General features: G+C 61.6%; 1 protein-coding gene across 5 annotated transcripts in view; it reads left to right on the top strand.

The window, feature by feature from the left end:
* Positions 1–27,115, top strand: part of PIP5K1C (phosphatidylinositol-4-phosphate 5-kinase type 1 gamma) — a 50,025-nt gene extending 22,910 nt beyond the window's left edge. For 2 of the 5 annotated variants that reach the window (XR_014149073.1, XR_014149103.1), the window contains exons 3-19: positions 614–706; positions 1,801–1,931; positions 2,634–2,751; positions 5,710–5,862; positions 7,148–7,447; positions 8,050–8,255; positions 9,916–9,999; positions 11,480–11,528; positions 13,379–13,463; positions 15,147–15,308; positions 16,099–16,237; positions 16,352–16,384; positions 17,550–17,654; positions 19,940–20,054; positions 21,357–23,867; positions 24,038–24,121; positions 24,317–27,115. Coding sequence is in view for 3 of the 5 variants with exons in the window: in XM_081832766.1 (XP_081688892.1) it covers positions 614–706; positions 1,801–1,931; positions 2,634–2,751; positions 5,710–5,862; positions 7,148–7,447; positions 8,050–8,255; positions 9,916–9,999; positions 11,480–11,528; positions 13,379–13,463; positions 15,147–15,308; positions 16,099–16,237; positions 16,352–16,384; positions 17,550–17,654; positions 19,940–20,054; positions 21,357–21,434; positions 24,038–24,121; positions 24,317–24,319 (1,938 nt within the window). In the remaining 2 variants the exon portion in view is untranslated. The remainder of the gene's footprint in view (positions 1–613; positions 707–1,800; positions 1,932–2,633; positions 2,752–5,709; positions 5,863–7,147; positions 7,448–8,049; positions 8,256–9,915; positions 10,000–11,479; positions 11,529–13,378; positions 13,464–15,146; positions 15,309–16,098; positions 16,238–16,351; positions 16,385–17,549; positions 17,655–19,939; positions 20,055–21,356; positions 23,868–24,037; positions 24,122–24,316) is intronic. The other 3 variants (XM_081832766.1, XM_081832828.1, XM_081832935.1) reach the window with 3 other exon arrangements.
* The last annotated feature ends 491 nt before the right edge of the window (positions 27,116–27,606 follow it).

Raw genomic sequence — 27,606 nt, 5'->3', positions numbered from 1 at the left:
TTGAATGTCAGGGACAGTCTGGTCCTGGGAGGGGCACCAGCTCCCTCTGCTGGCCGGCCTGGGCCTCGAGCCGGGGCCCCTTCCCCCACTTCCCCACACAAGTTTGTCACGCCTGCCGTGGCTGTCCCCATAGAGGACCCAGGCCGGGGGACCTCTCCCCTCAGTTCACAGTCATTCCAGCCCAGGGGTCTCAGCCGGCGACTCCGCCCGAGGGGACACTGTGTGATGTCTGGGGACATCTGTGGTTGTCATGATGGGGAAGGCTGCGCCGAGGGGTGGGGGCCATAGGGCATGACCCAGCCCAGTGTCAGCCGTGCCAGGGGAGCCCCTGAAACTAGGGTCCTGCTCCCCATGCACACAGGAGGGCTGTGAGTGCCGACCTCCCTGCTTTCCTCGAGGAGCCAGAAGGGTGTGGGCCCTTCTGGATGTGCAGGGTTGGACCGTGTGGCCCCTGCGGGTGACAGGCCACCTGCTCTGCCCTGGAGCCTGCCTCTGCCTCACGTGCCTTGTCACGACACTGTGACTCAGCCCGTCTGGTCAGGATTTCCAGAGAACTCCGGGCCAGCGGCGCCTCCTTGCTGATTTTCAGTGCTTCCTGCTTCTTTCTCTGCAGGCCCCGTTGATGACTGGACAGCCGGGTCCTGGCCACGGGAAGAAGTTGGGTCATCGGGGCGTGGACGCCTCTGGCGAAACCACCTACAAGAAGGTTCTCTTCTGCCCTTAGCTGGCTGGGGTGGGGCTTCCAGCCGTCCTGGGCACCCACAGGCTCGGGCATGCTCTGTGTCTGTGGTTGGCTGGAGGCAGATGCTCTCAGGACAGGCCCCTCCATGCAGGCCCCCAGTCCCAGCGAGGTCCTGGACGCCTGTCGTGGACATCACAGGCGTCCCCGGCACCCCTGGCCGAGCCCCGGCTCCTCCAGCCTTGCTGGCTCCTGGGAGGAACAGGGAGATGCAGTTCTCCTTCCTTCCCTTGGAAAGCGGGGCTGAGCTGATGGGAAGCCCGAATGAGGCCAGGCCAGGCGCTGTGCGGGGAGCACTTCCTAACGTAGCAGCTGGCTGAGAGGTCATGGGTGCACCGTGTAATTCACCCTTTCCAAGTTAGGTGGTTCCTAGCGTGTTCACAGTATGTCCAGCTATCCCCACGGTCAGTTTTAGAATATGTCCTTGAGCCCAGAATTACGCCCCGTCCCCATTCGCTGTCACTCCCATCCTCTCCTTCTTAAACGGGGGCAGGCTTCAGCCCAGGCGGCTTAGGCCATATGATGCCTGGCAGCCCCAGGATGGCCAGTACCGCCATCTCCATGCCCAACTATGGGTGGGGAAACTGAGGCACAGAGCAGCGGTGTCGCCCGCCCAGCGTGACAATGCAAATCACCGGGAGAGTGGGTAGAAGGAACCTGGGGTTACAGAAATGAAGTTCGGGTGTCATTATGCAAATTTATGTGCCCCCCCCCCCAAAGAAAATCCTGACAGTAGACAGACCCCAGCTGAGTCGGGACAGTTTTGAGAAGTTGGAACCTTCTAGAACCTTGATGGAAAACAGGCCTGGGGACTGCACAAGGTGGGGTTGGAGTCTCAGGCCACTTCCTTGCTGTGTGGTTGTGTGAGCTCAGTGACAAACCAGAGGCCAACAGGTCTGTGACAAGTACTGGACAGGCACCCCGGGGCCCTGTGATGTTGACGGGTGACAGGGTCAAGCTGCAGGCTGGACATGTGCCCCGACCTCCTGCCCTGGGGGGCTTCTCCTTTTGCCTGTCACCCTGGGGGCCAAGGGTCTTGATGCAGCTGGGTTTTCCCGCAGACCACCTCCTCCACCCTGAAGGGGGCCATTCAGCTGGGTATCGGCTACACTGTGGGCAATCTGAGCTCCAAGCCAGAGCGTGACGTGCTCATGCAAGACTTCTACGTCGTGGAGAGCATCTTCTTCCCCAGGTAGGCCAGGCCCTGTGCCACGGAGCTGCTGTTGGGTGCCCGACAGCCTTGCTGTTCTCCGAGTTCCCTTCTCTGCTGGAAATGGCACAGGCCTCTCCTGCCATCTTGGCTTGGAGGTCTTACCCCGTATCAGTCACGCTATTGGTTGTTTGCCGAATCAGATAGATGTAGTATAACAGCAATTTTAAGAAAACGTAAAGTTTCTTTTTCTCTCACGTGAAGAGCACTGCTTGGCAATCCAGTGAGGCAGCTCCCTGGTGTTGGGGTCCCATGTTCCTTCTGGTGGCTCCGCCATCCTCATGTGCAGCTCATCCAGCCAGTGCTGTCAGGTGGCTGCCTGGGATCCTGCCATCACATCTGCGTTCCACCCGCAGGAGGGAAGGAGAAGGGGAGCACAGGACCGCTAAGGGCAGGACCTGGAAATGACGTGTGTTGTTTCTGCCCTGCCCGTGGCTCATTGGCTGAGCAGTCACGTGACCACACCTAGCTGCCAGAGAGGCGGGAGTGGACGTTGGGACACGCCCGAGACCGGCCACGCCCTTTGGCCCCGGAGAGCCCAGGGGTTGCCCACCGAGGGACGGCCTGGGAGCTCAGCCGCTGGGTGCTGCCCTGGGCAGGTTGTGCTGCTGGGGGCCGCGGGGAGTGGGAGAGGCGCCCAGAGTCGCCGTCCCTCACCGGCCTCCCTCCCTCCCTGCTCCACAGCGAAGGCAGCAACCTCACCCCCGCCCACCACTTCCAGGACTTCAGGTTCAAGACCTACGCCCCCGTCGCCTTCCGCTACTTCCGGGAGCTCTTCGGGATCCGGCCGGATGATTACTTGGTAAGAGCCGTGGTCGGTCGGCTAGTGCCGCGGGTCAAGTTGCCAGAGACACGTGTGTCTGCTTCCTCGTGGTTTCTGTGGGTCGGGAATTCGGGGGCCACTCGGCCGGCTTCTTTGCCCAGCGTGGTGGTGGAGAGTGGGCTGGGGCCGGAGCCTCGGGGACCAGCCCGGGGGACGGTCAGCTTCCGAGCCCATGTCATTGGCGGGACCCTGTTCCTTGCCCGGGGGCTCTTCCTCGGAGCGTGAACGAGAGGACTGTCCTGTCACCTCTGCCACATCACAGGTCCCGCCTCCATGCGAGGGGAGGTGGGTCGTGGGGACCAGCTCAGCGCGTCCCCTCCAGTTCTCCCCTCTGGTGGAGTCTTAGTCTCTCAAATCAGAAAAATCAAAACCTAGACCTACCCTCTGATCTCACAGCGCATGAGTGGGGTCCTGAGAGTTAGAGCGCGTGGGCAGACGGGGATCGGTCTGCACTTCCGGGTGGTCTGGTGGCTGTTTGGCGACTTTGTATTCGGGAAGGCTTAGCCCTTGCACGAGAGCACGTCTGTAGCTGGCGGATCTATTCCACCCGACCCCCCCACCGTCTGCCGTCCCTGGGGCCGTGGTCCTGCTAATTCTCACCCGCAGTGACTCGTTGCCCTGTGTGCTGGGAGGTCCGGCTGCGTGCGCCCACTTGGTCCACGGAGCCCTGTGCCCTCAGCCACGGCCGTGTCCTTCCACAGGGAAGTAGCTCTCGCTCCGGCCAGGGGTTCTCCAGTTGTCCGGGTGCCCCTTGCCAAGGCCAAGGCCAGGTCCTCTGACCACAGCATCTGTGGCGGGCTTCACGGCTTCCCTCTCTGACCTTCCCTGGGGTCCTGCAACCTTATCGGAGTGAGGACAGCCTGATGGTTCTAGAGTGGAAACAACCCTGGGGAGACCTCGATTTTAGGTCTCGTGGGTAGAGTGGACGCCTGTGGTATTAGCCGAAGCAGTGGCGATATGGCCTCAGGCCCGTTAGCTGGCGTGTGCTGGCCCCAGAGTGAACACACGGAGATGGCCGAGGTCCTGTCTCGGCCTCGAGTGGGTGCTCAGCAGGTGTCCTCTGTCCTCTTAAGACCCTCCCTGATGCCATGGCGGGGTGACGAGGCCCCCCGGAACCGAGAGGCCCTCCCGTGGCAGGGCTGGGGAACTCGGACGCGGCTGGATTGTCCCCGCTTGTCAGCTCTGCCCCCTCGGGGTTCCTCTTTCTTCCCCAGGGGTCCCTGGGGGGCCACGGGCACCGCCTTGGCCTCCAGAGACTTCCCTGGTCCTGAGTTTTGTGGGGGCACGCCCACTGTCCCTGTTTGTGAGGGCCCTGGGCTGTCCTGTGTTAGCTTCAGCTTGGCAGTGGGGGGGTTCCGGGGGGGGGCATGGGTAGGGTGGGGGCTGCAGTCAGTTGACCTCAGGCCACATGTGCCCCCCTGGGCTCTGAGGAAGAAGGGGCACACCTGGGGTTGTCTGCCGGTGACCCCACCCCGGCGGCTGGTCACCCGGCTGGGAGGTCTGTGCATGTCACTGCTTCTCCCTTGGCAGCCCGGGCCCCGTGAGGCCTGACCCCATACGTGAGGGCAGCTGCTGTTAGCCATGTGGTTCTGGGACATTCTCTGCTCATAGACTTCTTTTGTACAAAGCCACACACTCCCCGTCCACCGCTCGTTTCTCTCCGCACTCTCCCCATCTCCTGCTAGCTGGGCTCGGCTGTAGTGCTGGGGGGGTAGCTGTGGGCTCTGGAGGCCGTGGACCCCGGCCCCCACGGGGTCCCTGCCCGCCCCTTGCTGCTGTCCTAGGAGCAGGCGGGAGGTGAGGAGGGAGAGCACGGGCAGCCTGGGCGTGGGCCTCTGTGTTTCCGTGGGTATTGGTGGCTCGTGGCTGTGGGTGGGCAGCCCTTGTGGCACCCACGGGAGAGGGGGCATCCCTGCCCCTCACCTGTGTTCCCCCTCCCCTGCCACCTGCCAGCCCCTGTGTTACACTTCAGCAACCCACAGGGTCATTCAGCAAACATTTGCTCAGCAGTTACCGTGTGGTGGGCTGGCACTCTCAGTCCAGTGGGGGACATGCTGTGGCCTCATCCATGCTGTATACCAGTGGTGCTCAGGACTCTGGGGGCTGCAGGGGACAGAAACCCAACGCAGACAGCCTTAGTCCTGAAAAGCACTTCACTGGCTTGCTAGCTGAAAAGGCCTGGGGAGAGCAGCCTGCAGGGCCTAGCTTTCCACGCTAGGCTGGGCACTGTCCGAGGTGCTGGGGACCCTCCGTGAACAAAACCCATAGAAATCCCTGCGTCCACAGAAGGTCCCGTCTGTCGGTGGGGAGGGCGTGTGGGGCTGCTGGGTAGCAAGCACGGAGGTGAAGCAGAGCTCAATGGGAAGAGAGGTGGGGGTGCCAGGTTCCAGGGTGGGGGCTGCTCCCCCGAGACGGAGGTCCCCCTCTTTCTGCTGTTCTGGTGCGTGGCCTCCGTACTAAAGGTCACCTTCTGGCCCAGTATAGCGATTGGGGTTCCAGCTCTCACATCATCGTTCCAGGTGGAAAGACATGGGATGGAGAGAAGGGCACAAACTCAAGGGGCACCAGCTTTTGTCACCTATTTAGGGAGACAGAAGCTTCTATAGACGGCTCGGGAGCCAGAGTTGACTGTTGTGACCTCACCTAGCTGTGGGGGGGTTGGGAAGGGAGCGGTGGCCAGATGTGTCAGGGCCCCAACACAGCTGGGAGTCTGTTACTAACAGGAGAGGGACTGGGCCCTAGGAGATCAGCACCCAGGCTGCTGGTTAGCCCGGGTTCGAATCTGTGCTGTGTGGCCTCGGGCACGGCAGTCTCCCTCTCTGAGCCTGTTTCTTCATCTGTAAAAGGACGCTGACAGTGACCTGTTCCAGAGTTGCCCACTAGCTGCTGGGCCCGTGGGGTGTCAGCGACCCACCTGCCCACTCACTGCCCCCCCAGTACTCGCTGTGCAACGAGCCCCTGATCGAGCTGTCCAACCCTGGCGCCAGCGGCTCCCTGTTCTACGTCACCAGTGACGACGAGTTCATCATCAAGACGGTGATGCACAAGGAGGCCGAGTTCCTGCAGAAGCTGCTGCCCGGCTACTACATGGTGAGGGGCCCTTCCCTGCAGCGCGCCCCCTTCCGGGGCTCGCAGTCCTCCCCGCCCCCAGCTCCTCCCTTTCCCCCAGCTCCTCCCCTTCCGGGGCTCGGCTCGAGGGGCAGGAGCCCCCGGGCACCACCCCGCCTCCGGCACGCCCTGGAGAGCCTTGCTGGGTCACTGAACCTCACCCTCAGGGTGCCCCTCGCGTGGTGCCCTCCACACACGGCAGGCAGGAATGGCCATCTGGGCCCGAGTGGCCTTCCCCGGGCGGGGTGGGGCGTGGGGGCCTGGGGGGCTGGGCACCCGCTCCACCCTCCCTGCCCATCCCTGCCCCCGCCAACACCCCTGAGTCACGGATCCCAGAAATCGTGTCTCGTGGGCTCGTGTCTCGGTAGCTGGTGACTCAGGCGTGGGGGAGGGGGGCCGGGCCACCAGCTGGTGTGGGGCTCTTCCCGTTCCCCATGTGACTCACCACTTGAAAGGGCACGACAGACTCCTGGGCGGAGGTGGACGCGGGAGCCTCACACTTCCGTCCCCCAGCCAGCCAGGGTCCTGCTGCTGGCACTGACGGGGGTGGACTCCACCTGAGTGCCCACCTGCCCTGCTGAGCCCGACCTGGCACTGGCGGGGGTGGGCGGGGCATTTCTGGGCAGCTCTGCATGGATCGTGACCCATCTGCACTTGGGGCGTCTCATCCTAGCGCCTGATGCTTGGGTGGGCCCCCGGCTCCCCTGGGTCGGTGGTCGGCAGCCTCTCCCTGCCCAGCTCAGCCCTGCTGTTGCAGCAGGAAGGCCCCCGCGGGCCTCGAGGGAGAGGGCAGGCGTGGCCCAGCGCCAGGGACCCTTCACTCACTGACACTGAAATGTGAACTTTACGAATCCTTACGTGTCACAAGATGCTAGTTTTCTGCTTTTTCCCCCCGTTTTCATAACGTAAAGCCGTTCTTAGTTTGCGGCCGGCTGCATGAAAACAAGCAAGTGGTTGCACTTGGCCTTCCAGCCAGAGTTTGCTGGTCCTTGCCCTGGACGGTGTCTGGAGGCCAGGCCCCCATGTCACCCCAGGGCGGGCAGGTGGGCAGCTGGTCTGGCCCTGACACCTCACCGTGGACCCTCCTGGAGCATCTCGTCTCGGGGGAGACAGATCCCGGCTCACATCAGGATGCTGGGAGGGCAGAGTGAGGGCCGGCCCAGGAGGGAGGTGGTCAGGGAGGGCTTCCAGAGGGCGGCTCCTGGGCAGAGCGTGGTGGCCGCAGTGGCCACTCTCCTCTGACCCTGTCCCCTCCCCCGCCCCCCAGAACCTCAACCAGAACCCGAGGACGCTGTTGCCCAAGTTCTACGGGCTGTACTGTGTGCAGTCAGGCGGCAAGAACATCCGCGTGGTGGTCATGAACAATATCCTGCCGCGCGTCGTCAAGATGCACCTCAAGTTCGACCTCAAGGGCTCCACGTACAAGCGGCGGGCCAGCAAGAAGGAGAAGGAGAAGAGCATCCCCACCTACAAGGACCTGGACTTCATCCAGGACATGCCCGAGGGGCTTCTGCTCGACGCAGACACCTTCTCTGCGCTCGTCAAGACGCTGCAGAGGGACTGCCTGGTGAGGCCGTGGTGCCCACGCCGACCCCCGTGCACAGGAGGGCCCGGGGCCGAGTGCGGGGGGCCCAGGGGCCCAGGGGCCCTCATCCCTCTGAGCCTCCGTCATCCCCTCTGTAACACGGGGACACTGGAGGAAGCGAGCGCCGCATGAGCCCCAGATCCACGGCCCATCTTATCGGCGTGTCCTGCAGCCTGGGGGGTATCGTGCCTGCTCCTCTGGAGATGAGGGGCATCCCAGGCCTTCCAGAGCTCTCTGCTCCATCCTCTGGTCCCTCGGCCCACCACCCCTGGCTCCCAGGCCTCCCCCAGACCTCTCAGGACCTGCTTCCCTGAGCCCAGGTGTCAGAGCCCTTGGGGCCAGGAGGGGTCCTGGGCTCCCCAGCTGTCGCCAGGCAGGCAGGAGCTCTGTTGGGAGGAAGGAAATGCCCTGTCCCAGCCCCAGCCCCTTGGTCTCCTGACCACGTGTGAAACGGGGGTTAGGACAGGCCCCCGTGGGGCTGTGGGGACTGAGTGGGCACAGACCCAGACGCAGCTTGGGGGCGCACCGGGCTGGGTGTGAGGAGGGGGACGGAGAGCGTGATCTCTCGGCCCCACCTCCGGCAGGTGCTGGAGAGCTTCAAGATCATGGACTACAGCCTGCTCCTGGGCGTGCACAACATCGACCAGCAGGAGCGCGAGCGGCAGGCCGAGGGTGCCCAGAGCACCGCGGACGAGAAGCGGCCGCTAGGGCAGAAGGCGCTCTACTCCACGGCCATGGAGTCCATCCAGGGCGGGGCCGCACGCGGGGAGGCCATCGAGTCGGATGACACGTAGGTGGCATGGGGCCAGTGGGGCTTCCGGCTTGTCCGCCCGCACCCCTTGCCAGGTGTGAGGCAGGCGGGGCTGGGGGTTTGGCCAGGAGGGCAGGAGACCGTCTGCGGCCGCTTCCTGGTTTGCACTAGAGGGGTAGTGCCCGCCCGCCAGACCCCACGAGGGTCACACGGGTGGACACACAGAATCCCGGCTCGTGTGTGATGACCAGGGCCTTCTGGATTAATCTGCCAGCGGATTGAGGCCGTTGGCCATCTGTGTGGGAAACGCAGGTGTTCGCTCCCCCCACTGGAGCCCCAGACGGGCTCAGGCACCACCATCCGCAGCGAAGCCGGAAAGGTGCTGAAGGTGGTGGTGGTGCCGGGCCCAGAGCCCCCGGGAGAACAGGCTGCCGTGATGGAGGACGGGGTCCTAGGCTCAGAGACAGCGGGCTGACCCGGTCCTGCCGCGGGGGCTCGAAGTTTGGTGGGGAGACAGACTCATGGGGCGCCCCCTCCCACCCTCCCTGCACTGCGGACACCGGGCCAGGTTGTTCTCTGTGGGGGCGTCCTGGGCCCTGGGGGGCCGAGCAGCATCCCTGGCCCCCACCCACTCGATGCCAGGAGACCCCCCAGTCGTGAGGACCACAGACGTCCCCGGACATTGTCCAGTGCTTGTGGAAGGCAGTCCGGTGGGAACTGTGCCGAGATTGACTTTTTTTTTTTAAAGATTTTATTTGTTTATTTGAGAGAGAGAGAATGAGAGAGAGAGAAAGCACATGAGAAGGGGGAGGGTCAGAGGGAGAAGCAGACTCCCTGCCGAGCAGGGACCCCGATGCGGGACTCGATCCAGGGACTCCAAGATCATGACCTGAGCTAAAGGCAGTCGCTTAACCAACTGAGCCACCCAGGCGCCCGAGATTGACTTCTTGTCAGCACACACTGACCTGTTGGGAAGCAGGACGGCGGGGGGAGGTGGCAGGAGGGGTGGGTAATGACCTCCCTTCATCTGCTGGGGAAATGGGCTCAGAGGTGGAAGCAGCTGTCCTGGGTGCACGGCCAGCTGGTGAGGCCGAGGCTTGCCCCTGGCCTGGCCACCGCACGAGGCCAGCAGCTGCGGGGGCCAGGGAAGGAGCAGCCCAGCCCCCACCAGGCAGGCGGGGGAGCCGCAAAGGCCTGGTGCGGCTGGCCCGACCTCCCACCGTCTTGGTGTTTGTAGGGTCCGCGCGGGGCCTGGCAGGGGATGGCGGGGTGCGCAGGTGAGCCCAGCACCTGAGTGCCGTGAGTGCTGTGAGCAGAGCCTGCGGGGGCCTGGGCCTGGCGGCTCTGGGGTCGTTGGTGACCTGAGGACAGTCGCTGCCTTGTGTGACCTCACTAACCGTGCTGGGCCGGGCACGGGTGGGCCTGGGGCCGAGTGAAGCCACTAACTCCCCAGACGGCACCCAGAAGCCCTGGTGGCCCTGCCCGGGCTGAGCGTGTGCATGGGCGTGCATGGGGGCATGTGGGTGCTGGGCCCTTCGGCCGCCTCCGGCTTCGAGTGGAGTGCCCAAGAGGAGTGGAGAGCGGCCCGGTCCCGGCCGCGCCGCCACCTGCAGGGAGCATGTGGGCGGGGGCTCCTGGCAGGGCAGTCGTGGGGCGCTGCTGGTGGGGCGCTGAAGGCGCTCGCCCCCTCTCTCCCCAGGATGGGCGGGATTCCCGCCGTGAACGGCCGAGGGGAGCGTCTGCTGCTGCATATCGGCATCATTGATATTCTGCAGTCCTACAGGTGGGAGCCCGCCCCGCCTCCCTCTCCTCTCCTCCCCCATCTCCCCCCGCCCGCCGCCCCCCTCCCCAGACGCACCCCCGTGCTCACAGCAGCAGTGTGCCCTCAGCTGTCAAGACTCCCTTAGTCCCAGCCCCCCTGCCCCCCACCAAAGGCTCCCAACTGGCTGCCCGGCCCTAAAGGGAGGCATTTGGTCCCCAACCTGGTGACGCCACCTTCATCAGGATTTGTGCTAGGAACACGGTGAGAGCTCCCGTCGGACAGAGGCTGAGGCTGGCCTGGGGCCTGGGGGTGGGCGCGGTGTCGCCAGCTCATCTTCCATCCAGCCCTGTCTGTTGAGCACCTACTGGGTGCCAAGCGCTGGGCTAAACAGAGCGAGACAGAAGCACCCCATGGCCAGGAGGCACGACATGCCTGGACAGCTCATCCGGTGGGCAGGAATAAACGCTCGTGGCTGGAGCCATGTGTTCTGTGGTCTCGAGTGTGGCAGAGCCCAAGGAACAGATACTCAGGCCTTGCCCGCAGCTTAGAGCTGCGGTGTCGGCAACCCTGTTACCCATGCTCGTCCTTTACGAGGTTTCGGCAGTGAGCGTGTCTTAATCGTTAGTGTTTTGTCTTGAGAGTACTGTATGCTCCTTATGCACGATCCGGACAGGACGGAGAGGGCATCGTGGGCATGGTGGTCCCCACTTCCCGTCTACCCTCTCAGGAAGCCCACTGGGCACTGGGTGATTTCTTCCTTGCGTGTCTTTCTTTCCCAAATACAAAACTCAGCTCTTGCTCATCAGACGCTAATATTCGCAGCCTGTTTCCCTACCTGAGGGCAAACCTCTGCTACAGGGATGTCCCTCTTGATTTAAAGCAGGACTAAGAAGCTTTTGAAGCAGCAAACCAGGGTTTCTGCAGAGACTGTAAGGCGAGGCAAGGAGGGTGGGCCAGCACATATCAGGCAACGACAAGCTCATCCAGGGGCTGGGGGTGTCATAAGGGGGTGTGTGCTGAGGAGAGGACCCTCCCCCACTGTGGACTAGGGGGTGTCCAGGAAGGCTGCCTGGAGGAGGCACCATTGTCCCCAACCCAGGTGTGCAAGGGCCTAGTTAGAGCCACAGTGCTGGGCAATAATTCCAGTTGAGAGGACCAGGGCTCAGCTTAGGCCATGACAACAGGGGAAAGATGTACTCTGGGAGGTGCTGGCCGTGAGCCCCCACAGGGGTCAAGCACCGTGGCCTTTTCAGTTCCTCTCCAAGAGTAGCCGTGGTAGGAGCTGCCAGCAGGCCGGGAGGGGGACAAAGGGGACAGGAAGAGGGAGGTGGCCTCTGGCTGGTGCAGCAGGTAGTCTCAGTTCCTCTAGACCGGGGCACCCCCACCCACTCGGTGCCAGGAGCAACCCCAGTCGTGATGACCACAAATGTCCCCAGACATGGCCCAGTGTCTCCTGGACCCGAAAGTTTGGCAGGTGTTCAGTTCTTTCTTCTCTCTGCAGGTTCATCAAGAAGCTGGAACATACTTGGAAGGCTCTCGTCCATGATGGGGTGAGCAGCGTTCATTTGTTCATTAGTCTATAAAGGTAATGATCTCCCGGGGCCATGACAAGAGACGTGTTCCCTCCTTCCTGGAGTCACCATCTAATGAGGGCAGCCCTGTGACCCGGCAGTCACAGGCCAGGGGGTCAGGGTCAAGACGGGAAAGCACAGGCAGCTGGCTGTAGGCTCTCTAGTGAGGGGTCTGATCTCCACTGGTGAGGGGTACAGAAAGGCTTCTTGGAGGAGAGGACCCCCAAGCTGAGTTGGAAGGATCCCCAAGGACAGCCTGACCAGGAAAGTCAGGGGCCAGCTAGGCAAAGAATGTTCTGGAAATGTGCTGCGATATGGAGGGGATCATATGGGTCCAACTGCGCAGCACTGACCCATTGCCACGAGGGGTGTGGCCTGCTCCAAAACGTCTCCTCTGCTTGAGAATAGCTTGGAATGTGCTTTTTCCTGTCAACGCTGCCAAATATATTCTTTTCAAATATAAAAGACTGTGAGGACCAACTGTTGGGGAGCAAACAGCCCACCTGGGCGCCCCAGGCAGCCCTGGTCCAGCTGTGCTGATGAGCTGGCTGGGGCCTCAGAAGCATGCCTCCCCTCCCATGGCCTCCTTCAGACCAATTCTTACTAAAGCGCTAAGGGCTCTCTGTGTTCACATAGTCTGTAAGAGCCCCTGACACCTCTCAGAGTGTTTGGAGGGTTCAGATGGAAGCTTCCAGAAAGTGCACCAAGAAGGTCCAGGGGGCAGCCAGTCAGCAGGAAACCCTTTCGTGGTGTTAGAAAGCCGTGGCAGACGGGAGAGTTGCCAAGTCCTGGTGAGGCCACTTGTAATCTCCAAAGTAAGCTTTGGCTCAGCTCCTGGGGGCCCAGATGTTGATCAAAGTAACCATACAGGCATGAGCAGTCTGGGGCAGGTAGGGTGGCCTGTGGGGTAGAAGCCCAGGTTCTTGTGGGCGTGGCCCTCGGCCCCCAGCCCAGGTGGCTGGCCCCCCACAGCACTCCAGACAGAGGAGAGGGCGGAAACTCTGTCCCTCCCTTGGCTCCCATGCCCTTGGCCAGAACATGGTCCTGCGGTCACGCCTTGTTGCAGCGAGGATGGGAAATGTAGTTTGCATTCTGGGGACTGTGTGTCCCCAGGGGTTCTGTTACATTACAGCAGGCGGAGGACCCGGGCCATGTCTGGGGACGTCTGTGGTCATCAGCCCTGGGGGAGCTCCTGGCACCGAGGGGGTGGGGGAGGGACGCTGCTCAGCCTCCCAGTGCCCGGGATGGTGTCCGCCGTGCCGAGGGGAGACTGCCATAGAAGGCGAGGCCCCTGGACCGTGGGGAGTAGCGAGTCCCCGCCTTTAGGGACCCAACATCACAGGAACACCAAGGGTGCTGGGCCCCCTCCCATACGGACGGCACGCGTAGCCCCGTCCAGCCTCCCTGTCGCACAGATGAGGAAACAGCTCTGAGAGAGGCCGTGCGTTGCCCGGGGTCACCATCCGGTGAGCGCTGCCTGGCTCCCAGTTAACACCAGCTGCTCTTGTCCCCAGAGCAGGTGTAGCTGAGTGCCACCAAACGTTACTTACAGTACAGATGTGCAGCCGTCCTTCTCTGAGCCCTGCTTTAGAGAACTCTTCTGGTTTCCTAATTTTGATATTTATTCGTTTACTCCTTTGAATTGCTGTTTGATTCATGAGGTTCAAAGGATTAAAAATACAGATGGGTTTATAAAGAAGGAATGTCCCTCCCAGGCCCCTCCCTGCCAGTTACGTCCTTCCTGCCAGCCCTGTGCCATGGACCCATCTCCCTGTCCCGCTGCCGCTGTGTGGCCCGGGCTGACCTGCGGGCCCCGCTTCTCTCCCCAGGACACTGTGTCTGTCCACCGGCCCAGCTTCTACGCGGAACGCTTCTTCAAGTTCATGAGCAACACGGTCTTCCGGAAGAATTCCTGTGAGCTTCCCAGGCCCTCTGGGCAGGAGGGCCCCGGGGGTGCTGAGCGGGGAAGTGGGGTTGCCAAGAGCGGGGAAAACCCAGAGCCCCTCCTCCTGCCACGTGGCCATCCATGGGCCTCGGTCAGGGTCTTGGTCCAGAGAACGGGAGTCAGGACGCCACTGTCTTGGGGCCCAGCACGGGGCCTAGAGCACGCTGTCCGAGCTTCAGTTCGGGCTCCACTGCGTCCTGCCTGACCTCAAGCGGGGTCGCCCTACTCCATGCTTCAGTTTCCCCATCTGTACAGAGCTGTGAGGGCAAGATGTGTTTACACACACAAGAGGTGCATTCGGCCCTGCATCTGTCCTCAAGGGGGGGCCACCTGCAGCCTCGTGTCCTCACCAAGGAAACACGGCCTTGGCGGACACGGAGGCAGCCGGGTATCAGCCAGACCGGGCATTGTCAAGGAGGGCACAGGACAAACAGAGGCAGCCCTGGGTGGCCTCAGGAGGTCCCCTGTCTGTGCTGGGCCTCAAGTCCCAGACCCTGGTGCACACCCCAGGCCAGGACCCTACATGCTGCCTGGAAGGGTCTTTGTCCCCACGTGTCTGTCTGCCACCTGCACCCTGTTCCCTGTGTGCCCAGAAGGCAGCGTGCTTGGTCACTCCATGTCCCCAGTGTCTAGCCCGGGGCCCAGCACGCAGTAGGTGTTCAGTCAGTGTCATTTGTGGGAATGGTCTCAGTGTGCACCTTATTCTCCGGGCTCCACACCGCAGGAGGTGGGTCCACAGAGGCAGCAGGGGCAGGCAGGCCCACTGCCCGGCGTGCGACATACTCTCCCAGACTGGACCAGGCCTGTGTGGGCGGCGACCCAGCCCGGTCACCCAGAGCCAGCTCGTGGAGCCAGCGCGACTCCACATTCCCTGACATTGAGCCAGTAGCTTGAAGTCAACGGCAGTGGGATTATTTACATGGTGGAAATTGGCAAACACCACAATTCTGGCCTTTGTCTCCTGAGAGCGGGTTGTTCATCTTTATCAGCATACCACTTCTTAGAACCTTTCCCGGGGCATCATTCTCACTGGTCCAGAGGGGATGCCAGCCTCCAGGGACCGGAGGGCTGCTCACGAGGCGAACTGAGCACCTACTGTATGCTGGGTGTTGTGCTGGCCATCCTGGGGGCAGAGTTCACAGGAAGAGCAGGGAGGACATGGTGATGGTCGCCGACAGGCGAGGCTGGGTGCAGAGGGCACCATGGGGTCACCCGCCTTGTCTGACCCTGTTGCTGCAGATGAGGATGCTAGGGTTCAGAGGGGCTGACCCTCATTTCCCAGGCCACTCATCCTGGATCGGAGCCAGGCCCTTGGTGCTGAGCCCCACATGGCCCAAGGCCTCCGGTTCCTTGTCTCAAAGTGGAGGCCATGGCCAAGGTGGGCTGCAACAAAGGGGGCTCCTGGGACCTCCGGAGGCAGAGCTGGGTAGAAAGCAGGACAGGGTTTTCTTTGCAAAGAATATTGCTTCTTGCCCAGGCTTGAGGGCCGGGCTGAAGGCCAGGCAACGGGGGCCGTGTGTGCAGGTGGCAGGCCTCAAGCGGGGCCGACCAGGCTATTGAGCAAAGGAGGGATAGGGGCTGGTGGGGCCCTGCCTCGGTGCTGCCACGGGGCCCCCAGGCTGCCCCAAGCGCCAGTCTCCCTCTCTCCACAGCCCTGAAATCCTCGCCGTCCAAGAAGGGCCGTGGTGCCTTGCTGGCCGTCAAGCCCCTGGGGCCCACAGCTGCCTTCTCGGCCAGCCAGATCCCCAGCGAGCGGGAGGACGCACAGTACGACCTCCGGGGGGCCCGCAGCTACCCCACACTGGAGGATGAAGGTGACCAGGCAGGCTGGGGAGTGGGTGCTTTGGTGACAGGAGAGAGAAGGGGGCTCCTGGGGAAAGGTGATGTCCCTGGGGGGCTGAGAGGGGAGGGCATACAGGGAGCAACCCAGTGTAAGGAAGGGTTTCCTGAAGCTGGCGACCTGGGTGGGAGGGGCCTGGGTCACAGTCATCCCCCATCCCAGCCCAAGGTCTGCAGCCGTCCTGGGAGGGGGAGCAGCTGGGACTGTCACAGGGAGAGCTGAGCAGAGAAGGTGCCACCCGAAGAGGTGACCCACCCATCACCAGATGTCCAGAGACCTAGAGGAAGGAAGCACTTGATGGGGTTGGGCATGATGTTTTGGAAGGTCCCTCCCAGTTCCCAAGGTTAAAGAGTCCAAGATTACAGGCAGGGAGGGGCTGGGGAGGGGGGAATAGCATCCAGGCAGGGAGAAACTGCAGGTGCAAAGGCTCTGGGGCAGAACAGGGCCTGGTATGTTGGAGGGACAGCAGGAGGCCTGTGTGGTTGGAGAAAAGTCAGGGGGCGGGGGAGAGAGGAAGCGGGCGGGTTGGCGGGACTTGTGGGCCTGAGGAGGGTTTGGATCTCAGTTTGAGAGTAGGGGGCTATTGGAAGCCTTTGTGCCGAGGGTAAATTCGAACGTATTTGCCCTCTTAAAGCTGCCGAGCAGAATGGAGTGTTGGGTGGCAGGTGGGGCGGGGGCCTGGATTGCTGAAGGTGAGCCAAGCTGCAAGTGGAGCCAGAGGCCTGGAAGGCCTGCCGCAGGTGCCCACAGCCCTCTCCCCACAGGTCGGCCCGACCTCCTGCCCTGCACGCCGCCATCTTTTGAGGAGGCCACCACCGCCTCCATCGCTACTACCCTGTCCTCCACGTCTCTCTCCATCCCGGAGCGATCTCCCTCGGAGACGTCCGAGCAGCCGCGGTACCGGTGAGGGGCCTGGGCTGTCTCCTTCAGCGAGGCGGGGGCGGGGGGGCACATCCGCAGGAGGGGCGGGGCGGGCGGCCTCCCCCGCCCCCATCCACCTGCTTGGTCTCTCTGCAGGCGGCGCACACAGTCTTCGGGACAGGATGGCCGGTGAGCTGAGACCCCAGCTTCCCCCCCAGCCGCCCCGCCGCCGTCAGGGCTCCCTGCAAGGCCCCGCCCTTCCCCCCTCCCCCTCTTGCACCCCCTGCACTTTCCTACCCAGAGCTCTGCCTCTCTGACCACTTTCCTGGGCACTGATTTAAGTTAGGCTCTCGAACTGCACAGAATCTTGAGTCACTTTGTACTCTTCTCCACACACAGACCCCGGGGGCGGGCAGAAGATCCTTCCACCTGCGTGCTGATCCTTTTCTTTTTATTAAATATTTTTATTCTAAGAGGTACAAAAGAGAATATAGTGAGATACCTCCCCCTGCCACATGCCCCTTCCCCTCCCTGGGAGCAACCCCTGGACGGGTTTTTTTCTCTTTCTAGAAATATTTTATGAATATACAAGAAAACAAACCTACGGGCCTGTTTCTGCCTTTTGTCTTGCCACCAGCCTAGCTCGGTGCCCCTTGCTTGGCGCACTCAGCAGATACAGGTCATCTGTGAGCAGGTGGAGCGCCTGCGGGCTTCCTTCCGTCTGACAGAACGTAGCCTGTCCTCGGGGCTCTTCAGTTGTTGCCAACTCGACCACAGTGAATAGGCCTTGTTGCCTCTCTTAGCGTTGGGGCAATTATTACTGCCATTTGAAAAAAAACAAAACCTTACAGCGTAAAACACATTGGGCAGAATGCACTTCCCTCTGTCCTGCTGCCTGCTCCAGCCTCAGTGGCCTTTCTGCTCCCTAGTGCTGCCATCCGGAGTCTGCATGCCGGGCTGCCGGAATGTTCTGACCCACTGACAGCAGGGGCCTGGACCTTTGAAACCCCTGGAACCACCCCACCCCCAGGCCAGTGCCCAGCCACCCCCAGGAGGGTGGGCAGGATCCAGGCCACCATTCACACATGCCCCTCCTAGTACCAGAGTCACAGGATGGCCCCAGGTGGCCAGCCTTTGCCCCCTTGCAGACCCCAGGTGGGCATGACCGCCCCAGGGACCAGGAGTGAGCTGGGCCAGCTTAGGGCACTGGTCAGATGGCACCCAGAGAGAGCACCGCATGGAGGCTCCCAGCAGGGCTGGAGATTTGCGCTGGCCTGGAGCTTGGCTGGCGCCCCTGTGGGGGCAGAGTTAGGGTGAGGAGAGAGAGTGAGGTGCAGCTTCCCACTGCCTCCAGGCCCCAGGAGGAGACACACGCGGAGGAGGACCTGCAGCAGATCACGGTGCAGGTGGAGCCCGCGTGCAGCGTGGAGATCGTGGTCCCCAAAGAGGAGGACACGGGGTGAGTGTCCTATTGCCAGACTGGCGCGCGTGCGTCTGCTTTGATCTCATTGGCTGAGCGCGGTCACGTGGCCAGCTGGCAGCAAGGCAGGCTGGGGAATGTAGTCCACGTTCTGGGCAGGGAGTGGGGGATGGGGGGAGGCTGGGAATGGGGCCTCCCACTGGAAAGGTGGGGATGCAGGGCGTGGGAACCAGGCAGTCTGCGCAGGGGCCGCTGGGGGCCGGGATGGCTGCCTCATCAGGGCCTCTGATCTCCGGCAGAGCTGCAAGTGATGTGTCAGTCCCGGTGTTCTCACGCACTGTGGCCTGGATCCCCCGGCTTGCGGGAGGGGGCTTTCCGGTCCCCCTGCGAGCCGCCTCTGGACGCAGTCCCCTTTCCCAGCTGTGTTGTGTTCCTGTGTCATTCACTTCCACTCTTCCTTAATGCCTTCCTTCCAACTTCTGGTTTGTCTCCGTGCGTGGTCCTTCCTTTCCGGCGGAGGTCGAACGTTCGGGCTCCTTTTTTGCTGCAGATGCTGTCCTCGGCCCTGCGCTCCTGCAGTGTTCCGTGGGTTCGGTGGGAGGCAGGTCTTTTATACCGGCTCTTTGATATAGAGCAGTGGCATTCAGCCTCTGGGGACACCTGCGCTTGTGACCCTGGGGGCTCCTGGCGCCGAGGGCGTGGGGCGAGCGACGCGCTCCCACCAGCGCCCGGGACCCCCGCAGAGAACTGTCTAGCCCCACCCGCCGTGGTGCCACGGGGGAGAGACCCTGCTCTAGGGTTTATTTACAAGTGTCTCTCAACTTCCCAGGATTTGAAGACCTGTTTACGTGTTTAGTACTTATGTCTATTTTTATTCAGTTACAAGTTCAAGAAAGTGGCCTTTAAAAGTGGATGTATATTTTATTTTTTTAAAGGATTTTATTTATTTGACAGAGAGAGACAGCGAGAGAGGGAACACAAGCAGGGGGAGTGGGAGAGGGAGAAGCAGGCTTCCCGCGGAGCAGGGAGCCCGATGTGGGGCTCGATCCCAGGACCCCGGGATCATGACCTGAGCCGAAGGCAGACGCTTAAGAACTGAGCCACCCAGGCGCCCCTAAAAATGGATGTATATTTTAAAAACAGATCAAAGCCTTCACGGTCAAATACAAAATTCATTATTTTTAAAGACTTTATTTATTTGAGAGAGAGAGAACAAGCTGGGGGGAGGCGCAGAGGGAGAAGCAGGCTCCCCACTGAGCAGGGAGCCCAATGTGGGGCTCGATCACAGGACCCTGGGATCACGGCACTTAACCAACTGAGCCACCCAGGCACCCCAGAATTCATTTTTTAATGTCAGTGGGCGTGTGGAAGAAACCTGTGTTCTCTGTTGAGGGATGGAACATTCGGACCTGGCCGTGTCCAGTGTATTGATCCGTTGCTTTACATCCTTACTTGTTGGTCCCATTTGGTCTGTTTGGTTCTGTGTTTGCATTGTTATCAAATTTTTCTTGCTTCTCTTGTGATTTCTCCTTTACATGCTTTTAAAATTTCTCTTCTATCTCAAGACACTTTACTTAGTGGTAATACACACACCCCCAGCCTGCACTTTGCCATCAAGAATTACATCACAGATACGCAGATGCACATGCAGTGTGACCCATCTTTCAGTCTTTGCCCCCAAAACAGCCCACCCTCCCACGCGGCTGGAGAGCCAGCTCTCTGTGGTTACAGGTGCCCCCCCATTTCGGAGCTGGGCATTTTGCTCATGAGATGGAAATTGTACCCCAATCACCCGGCCACCAGCTGAGGCCTAGGCCTCGCCTCACCTTCCATCTGGAGCCTGTTTCCTGTCTGTAACTCAGGACAGCAGCAGCCCCCGCCCCAGGGGAGAGTTGCTGGGTGAATTCATGCCAGGCTCTTGAAAGGGCCTGGCACATAGTAAGTACTCAGTGAAGATTACAGAGGTTCTGACCCCAACATGGGGGTGGGTGCCAGGTGTCCCTACTTTACAGATGAGGATACTGAGGCTTAACGATGGGAAAGGACCTTCAGGGTCACCCAGGGGGTGAGTGGTGAGGCGCACCTGCCCACCCGTGTGTGCGCTTGAGCCGGGGTGGGTAAGGGCTCTCCTGTTAGTGGGTGGGCAAATCCTCCCCACCCTTGCCTCAGAGGTATTTGGGGGTGGGGGTTTGTTTTATTCGGCTTCCTGAGTCTTTTGTCTCTGTGATGACCTCCTGATGAGAGGACGGGAGGTGAGCTGGGGCTGGGGCCACGGGTGCTGTCCAGAGCCCCACCTGAGGACTCCTGTGTCGGCGTGTCCCCAGGGTGGAGGCTTCCCCAGCCGCTGCCGCTGCCGAAGCAGAAACCACCAGCCAGGCCTCGGAGCCCGCCAGCCAGGCCTCGGATGAGGAGGACGCACCTGCCACGGACATCTACTTTGTAAGTCCCCTGCAGCTCCTTCTGTTGCCTGGTCCTCGACCAGACACACACACTCGTGCACCACACACCCACGCACACTCACAAGGACACTCATGTGGACACAGTGCTCTCACTGGTCAACACTCACATCCATATACTCTTGCACGACCAGTGTGCTCTCACACGCATTCACACTCACACGCTCCCATGGCGTGGGAGCACCTTGCCCCTCGGCATCCAGGCCAGGCCACTCTAAGGGTAGGGAACCGCCCCGTCCCTCCTCCCCAGGCCTCGTGACCACCACCAGGCCACCGGGCAAGGCCCAGGCCCTAGCCATGCCACCGCGTCTCCCTAGGAAACATCTGGAGTCCTTAAGCTCTGAGCCCCCTTGGGCCCCCCTTGGTCCTGGGCAGATCCGGGGCCAGCCACCGAGGGCTGCAAACTGTGTGGATCTTCTCCCGCTGGGTGGCGGGCACAGCTAGGTGGGTTCTGTTCTTGAGGAGGCCAGGGGATTGTGTGCTTCCCACTGCCATCCTCACTGGCCGAGGACTCATGGCTGCTCCCTAATGGGGCAGGGTCTGTCGGAGCACGAAGGGGCCCTGCCGCAGGGACCCGGGACCTGTCTTCCAGAGCAGGGGGTCACCTCCCCCCTTGCATCTCCCACAGGCACAGGTTAGCTGGGCTGGGAGCCTGGGTGAGGTGGGTGCGGGGTGGCCAGGGAGCCTTCAGAGTCCTGTCCAGTGACCACCCCCCACCCCCCACCCCCAGACAGTGGGTCTTGAGGCTGCCTTCCTCGGGCAGCCGTATTCAGTGGTCAAATGGCCTTATGCAATGAAGGGGACTGCCTGTCCTCCTCCCAGGCCTCAGTCTTGTCTCTGCTCCCACGGCCAGTGAGCTGGGGGCCCGCAGCCATGGTTGCCTTATATACCACCACCCTGCTGTCTGTCTTGGGGCCTCTGTCTGGCCTGGAGAAGTAACAGGCGCATGCACTGTGTGTGTGTCCCCACACCCGCCGTCAGCTCCCCGTCCCTGGGCGCTTGGTTTGTGTCCCATCCTGTGGATCAGTGTGTGAGGCGGCCCCAGGGGGCCATGTCCTATGTGTGCGTCTGGGTCTTGACACCTGAGTGGGCGGCCAGGCCCTGCGGGCAGCAGAGAACGTAGGCAGACCGCAGTGGGATCCCACCACCCCGAAACTCACCTCCCGCTTGGCCATCGGCTTTCCTGCCCCTGCCCAGCGCCCTCCCCACCTAACCACCCGCCAGATTCCTGTTGCCTCATCCTGTCCTCTGTTTGCTTCCTCCCCCGCCCGCCCGGCCCGCCCAGTTCACCGATGGGAGGTACTGGATTTACTCTCCCCGGCATCGCCGACTGCGGGCCGTGACGCTGAGCTCCTCAGGGACTGTAAGTGACCACAGCAGGTGTCCAGGGAGCCCAGCCCCCGGTCCACCACCCTGGGCAGCAGGGAGCCACAGGTCCTGGCTGTCCCTCGTCCTCTGAGAAGGGACTTGGGGAAAGAATCACTATGACTGAGGCCGGTCATGTGTCCCCCAGTGATGTCACTTAGGTCCCTCTGAGGTGGGCATTGCTAGGCCTGCAGGCTCACAGCCAGGGCTAAGGGCACTTGGCTGCAGTGGTGGGGTCGGCATCTGACCCCAGCCCCTGGCTGCCTCTGCCCCTCTCCCCAGCCTGCCTGAGTCAGGGACAAGTCGGTGGATACTTGTCCTGTATTCAGACCTGGCTGCTGATGGCTCCCCCAGGGGCGTCTGCCCTGCAGAAGTAGGCAGTCATGTGGGTCAGCAAAGGCAGGCTCTTAACTGCAAGAGAGAGGAGATGTATTTCCATACCCACTTCACAGTGGAGAAACCAAGGTCTCAGCTCCCCAGAAAGCCCACAAGAGGGCATGGTTTAGATAAAATCTGGGTGCAAATTCCCAAGCAGCCCCTGTGTCTAGTAGATGCTCATCTATCTATTGTGTTTGGGATGCTGTGTGGATATCATGTAACAGTGGTATTCTCAGGACCTATTATTGTCCTCATGAGCAATAAGTGAGGGGCCCAGAGAGGCCAAGTAACCTGCCCAGAGCCACACAGCACTCAAGCAGGCAGAACAGGTTGAAATCCTGAAGCAGGAGTTTCTGTTCTCAAGATGAGGCCCCTCGGAGGCTCACACCCCCAGCCCCAGATGCCTCTGAGCGTCACTGGGTGTCCAGCTCTGCCGAGCAAACCCAAGAAGTGGAAACCACTTCCCCAGACATTCCCACCGTGCTGTGTCCTGCTGAGACAGGGATGCCACACCCTTAAAATGATCCAAGAGCTGAGGACACACAGCAGGCCCTGAGGGCCCCCCACCGGGGGAACAATTTGTAAAGGCTGCCTGCAGAGGGGTTGACCCCAGGGTGTGGGGAGGTGGGAGAAGGAAGGGTGGGCTCCGTAGAGGGCACAGCGGAAGCTGGTGGGGGGCACATAGGAGCAGAGGGAGCAGCAAGTATGAAGGCTAGGTGAATGGGAGCAGACCCTAGGGCCTGCAGTACTGGGGAGGATGTGTCCTTGGCCCCACTTTAGTGGGGTCATCGCCGGGTTCTGGGTCCTGCTGCCCGTGATCCCTCCCTCCGCCGGGACCAGATCCTTGCAGAGTTCAGGTGGAGACCCTCTTGTCCCACGTTCTTGTCCCCTGGCTCTGAACATGGGATGTAGCTGCCCCGTGTTGGACACTGGGCACGAGCAGCCCCAGACAGACCCTGCCCCCGGACTTCTGGGCAGGCTGGGGTTTTTGTGCGCTGTGACCACTAAGCAGTGAGCAGGGCCTGTGCGCCATTATACCAGTCCGTCTGCTGAGGATGACCTTCAAGGGGTGTGTGGCCCTGGGCCAGGTGCTCAGACCAGAATGAGCGGCCCGTGGTGCCCAGTGGGCCAAGTGCCTCCTGCGGGTGCCACGGTCTGGCCGGTGAGGGCAGGTTCTGCAGCGAGAGCTGTAGGAGGGGCAGGGAGGAGTGGGCACAGAGGTGGGGAGAGGCAGTGGGGGCCCCAAGGGGCAGCGAGGGCAGAGGGGCCTGCATTCACCTGGAGAGCACAGAGGCCGCATGCTGGTGCTTGTTCTTCACCAGGCTCTGAAGAAGCCAGCCCTGCAGAGGCGAGGCTGGTTGTAGAGAAGGGGCAGCCCGACCGAAGAGGGGCAGGTCTGGGGGCTCGTTGGGTTGTGGCCTCCGTAGGTTTAGCCAGGGCAGGTGCCTGCTGAGGCCCCGTGCTCCGAGCAGAGGCCAGGCCACGGGCTAGGTCCACAAGCGCTGAAGACTGGGAGGTGGGGGTCTGCGGGAAAGAGGAGGAAGAAAGAGAAGAAGGGGGCTGCGGGGGTTCTTGTGGCCCCCCGAGTCTGACCCAGAATGGGGACCCCTTCCCTGACACCCCTGGAGGAAAAGCAGCCCACCTTCTGGCTGGGCCTCTGTTGTTTGCTCTCTGGGTGCCCCGGGCCTCGGTCTCACCTGGCCGATCTGTGCGTTTGGGCACGAGGAAATGGGCTCCACCCTGCGCCCCCCAGGGCACTCATCACCCAGGACCCCCAGTGGAGGGTCCTCAGGGCCCCACTCCGGCTGGCGGCCCCGGTGGCCACACAGCAGGCTGGACCTGAGACTGGGGTGCTGCCGGGCGCCCCGGGAGGCCCGAGCAGGAGGCCCGGACGAACAAGGGGGCGGGGCAGGGGAGGGGACAGCAAGCAAACCACGCCCCCGCCCCCTCCCGCTCCGCTGTACCGGGCCCCGCCTGCACTCCGCGCCCCGCTTCCTGCCGCCTACCCCGCGCGCTGCCGCCGCTCAGCCCCGTCGGCCCCACAGCCGTCCAGGTTGGGGGAGGGCCCGTCAGGGGGAGGGCCGCGGGGGCTGAGCCGCCTACTCGTCGTCCGCGTTGGGGTCCGCCTCCTTTATTTCTGTTTCTTCCTTCCTTCTCTCGCCTCTCTCGCGCCTCCTCGCACCCCTGCTCTTCTGCGCCCTTCCTGCACGTGCGCCCGCCCAGCCCACCGATGAGAGGAGCTGGGTGTACTCCCCGCTTCACTATAGCGCGCACGCCCACCCAGCCTCCGACGGCGAGAGCGACACAGTAAGTGCGCCCGCGGCTCGCCACGCCCTGGGCCGGGGCCTCGGGCCGCGCGCACCGCCCCACCTGCCCAGGGACCGGCCGGGGACACGGAGGCCGGGGGCGGGCGGGGGCGGGGCAGCGGCGGGGCCGGGCCCCGCAGGTGGGGGTGCCGCCCGGCCCCGCCGCTGCCCTCACCCGCCCCCTTGCCTTCCGCAGTAATTTCTATGCACTCACCGCCCTGGAGCCGAGCGCCCGCCGCCGCCGCCGCCCTGGCTGCTTGGCGGAGGCACTGCCCGCCCGCCGGACCCGGTCTGCCGCCGGCCGCCGCCGCTCCTGTCAACTACCTATGACTGTGAACCTCCCTGAGTGTCCGATCACGTATTTATTTTGGGTCCTTACTCTTTGCACAAAGACGGCAGCACAGGTGTGCTTTTTTAGAAAAAGATTAAAAAAAAAAAAAAGGGACGTGTCGGAAAAACGAAGAAAGTCCACTCCACTGCACTTTGTAGTTCTTTGCTGTGCTTGCATGTGTCTCCCTGAGGGAACAAGGCCTGTTGGCTCCCGGGACCTGTGCCCCCATGGCCTGGTCACCCCGGCTGAGATCCACACTCCGAGGTTCTGCCGCTCTCCACTTGGACGGGATGCCCCCGCGCCTGCAGGCACTCTGGGCTCAGGCACTGGACATCCGTCCTTGGAGATGGCCGACCAGTGGTCTGGGGGCGGCTCTCCACCTCCCCCACCCCCCACCCTGATGTTTCCCATCACCTCACCTGCCAGGTGACTCGGGAGCAGGAATGGCCAGGAGGCCACCCCTCTCCATGGAGCTCAGGACTGTGGGCCTCTCTGTCCTCCCCACGCGGCCCGCTCTGTATCTCGCAGAGAGGGCCTAAGGCCTAAGTGAAGGGAGACGCGCTGGGCCCTCAGGCCGTGGGACTTCCAGAGAGCGGGTCCTGGAGCAGGGGCCCTCCCACGGTCAAGCTGCTCTGCTGTCCAGTAAGAGATCCCCCTCCAGGACCGGGAAGGGCTTTCTTTTTCTTTTAAGATGGTGACGTGTAAACAACTAAAGAATAGGAGACAAAGTTCTTCGTGAAAACAAAATAAATTTTGGGGGTTCGTCGTCTTCAGCAGGAGCAGCCCCCCCCCCCGGGCTCAGAGACCCCACTGGGTCCAGAGGGGACTATGGGAGCCGCTGGCATGGCAGGGTCTGTCCTGCCCCCACAGAAATGCCCTCCCACCTCTTGAGAGGTGGAACAGCGGGGATGGTTTCCCCCTGCCCGCTCTGCCCCCCACCCCCCACTGGCTTGCTTGCTTGGGAGGAGCTAGGAGCTGGCTTGGAGCAGAAGCTACACCTGGAAGAATTTCTCCCAGCCCTTGCCTTCCTGGCGGAGAACCCACTGATCCAGGAGTTTGATTTTCCGAGTCCCTCATCTGGGTCCCTCACCTGCTGTCATCTCCCCTCGCACGGCTCACTTCGTGCGCCTGGAGGGAGCCTCTTGGACTGGCTGCCGTCTGTCCAGGGCGGCCAGGGACGCGCCAGCATGCAGCCCGGGTAAGGCAGCACTGAGAGGATCCATCAGAACAAGCCTGTGGGTGTCCCAGATCAGAAGCAAAATGATGTCTTCTCCTTGTTGCCCTAGAGGGCTTTGTCCAGACGGCAGGAGGTGTCCTCACCTGGATTTTAGATGGGCATCTGTCTGCAAGTGCCCTGGCTGCATGCCATGAGTCGCCAGTCCGTCCCTACCCCTTCCTGCCGAGGAGGTGGCAGCTGAGCAAGAGGTGCATCTCAGGTCTTGAAGACTAACAGGGACGACTGTGTCACCCAAAAGCCGGCATTGGAGTCCCTGCCCAGGCCCCCAAAGGCCGGATGTTCAGGCACGTTGTGAGTTCTGTGGGGATGGCCAGAGCAGCATGCACAGTCCTGGAGCAGTGCGCCCCATGTCCAGGGCATCCTCAGCCACTTGGAGCTTTAGGAGCAAGGAGGGGAGCTCTGCTGGTCCCCTCGGGCTTTCCTGAGTGAATCATGGAACAAAGGCATCGCTTGGATGCTAACTTGCGAGAGAAATTTGCAAGCCTCCTGGATATCATGACGTTTCTATTTTTGTGTTAGGTCGCTGAGACCCCTTTGGAGACCTGTTTTTTGTTGGTTGCATTCTTTGTCCCTTTTCAGAGAACTGTCACGTGGATGCTAACGTGGTCTGCAGACTGTGCCGATGGGAGTTGTTTGCTTATTATTTGGGGGGCCAGGGGCGGGAAGGCAAGACTTTATTTATAATGTGTAGCAAATTCGTGGCCTTTCCGAGGCCCCCCCACCCCCAGAGGAAGGCCCTGGACCCACCCAGCTGTCGCCGACCCCCAGCATAGAAATCGAAATTCCTTCATGGCGACACCCTGTCTCCCTTGTGGCTCATCTCTGATGGCTGCGGCCGCTGAGAGCCGAGAGCCTGGGCACTGTCTGGATGGCTGAGCTGTGAAAATGAAAGACATTTCCCGAGACTGACAAGGTGCAGCTTCCCGAGAGCCCCTGCCAGCCTCCCTCCTCCAACCTCCCCTCGCCCCTCCCTCCACCACTTGGCTCAGTGCAATACTCCCCTTCCGGTGGGGTCCCTTGCCATGGTACTGTCGCTGCAGCCCCTCGGTCCGTGCCCTGGGCCAGCGCCTTCCACCGCCTTTTCTCTGGTGGCTCAGTTGCATCGCCTGTCCCCCCCACCCCACCCCCATGTCGTTTTTATGGTCGAACTGATTTCAAAACAATGAAACTGCAAACCTTGTGTGTCTTAATTCTCTCTGGGGGTTCCGTGTGCTCAGCCCCCATGGTCTGGTGTGTGACAATCCAGAGCGCGGCCTCATCGGGCACAGAATGCCGTCTCTCTCAAACCCAGAGCCGTGGGCACCTCTGTAACTGTGCAGACCTGCTGGCCCTGGATAACATATGCAGCCTCGGGCCCCCCTCCGCGCCACCCCTCCTTCTTTTTATGTTGAAGAGTTCTCTCTAATAAAATCGGGTAATAAGCATCAGCCCTCTTTCTCTTTGCCTCTGTGTGTTCCCGGGGTCTGCTTGGGAATTTAAGGACTGACTTTGAACGAGGGCAGAAAGAAACCTTGGTTGTATTTAAAATAACAACAGGACCCAATGCCTTAATAGCTGTGGCCTCCTTCGGGTTCCAGTTGAGTTCAGAAAACTTTAAAAAATTTCTGACATCAGTTCAGCCCAGCTCAAAAGAACAAACACTCCCCAAAGTTTGTATTGGTTCTGCCAGAGTTGCTCAAATTGGGTAATGCATGGACCCCTTTTAAGAGGAAAGCATTTCTGGGCGCCTGGGTGGCTCAGTTGGTTAAGCGACTGCCTTCGGCTCAGGTCATGATCCTGGAGTCCCTGGATCGAGTCCCGCATCGGGCTCCCTGCTCGGCAGGGAGTCTGCTTCTCCCTCTGACCCTCCCCCCTCTCATGTGCTCTCTCTCATTCTCTCTCTCTCAGATAAATAAATAAAATCTTTAAAAAAAAAAAA

The sequence above is a fragment of the Leptonychotes weddellii genome, chromosome 1 (genome assembly GCF_054177405.1).
Source record: "Leptonychotes weddellii isolate Sample4059 chromosome 1, ASM5417740v2, whole genome shotgun sequence".
NCBI classification, from domain to species: Eukaryota; Metazoa; Chordata; class Mammalia; order Carnivora; family Phocidae; genus Leptonychotes; species Leptonychotes weddellii.
This window is presented reverse-complemented; position numbering and strand designations above follow the sequence as displayed.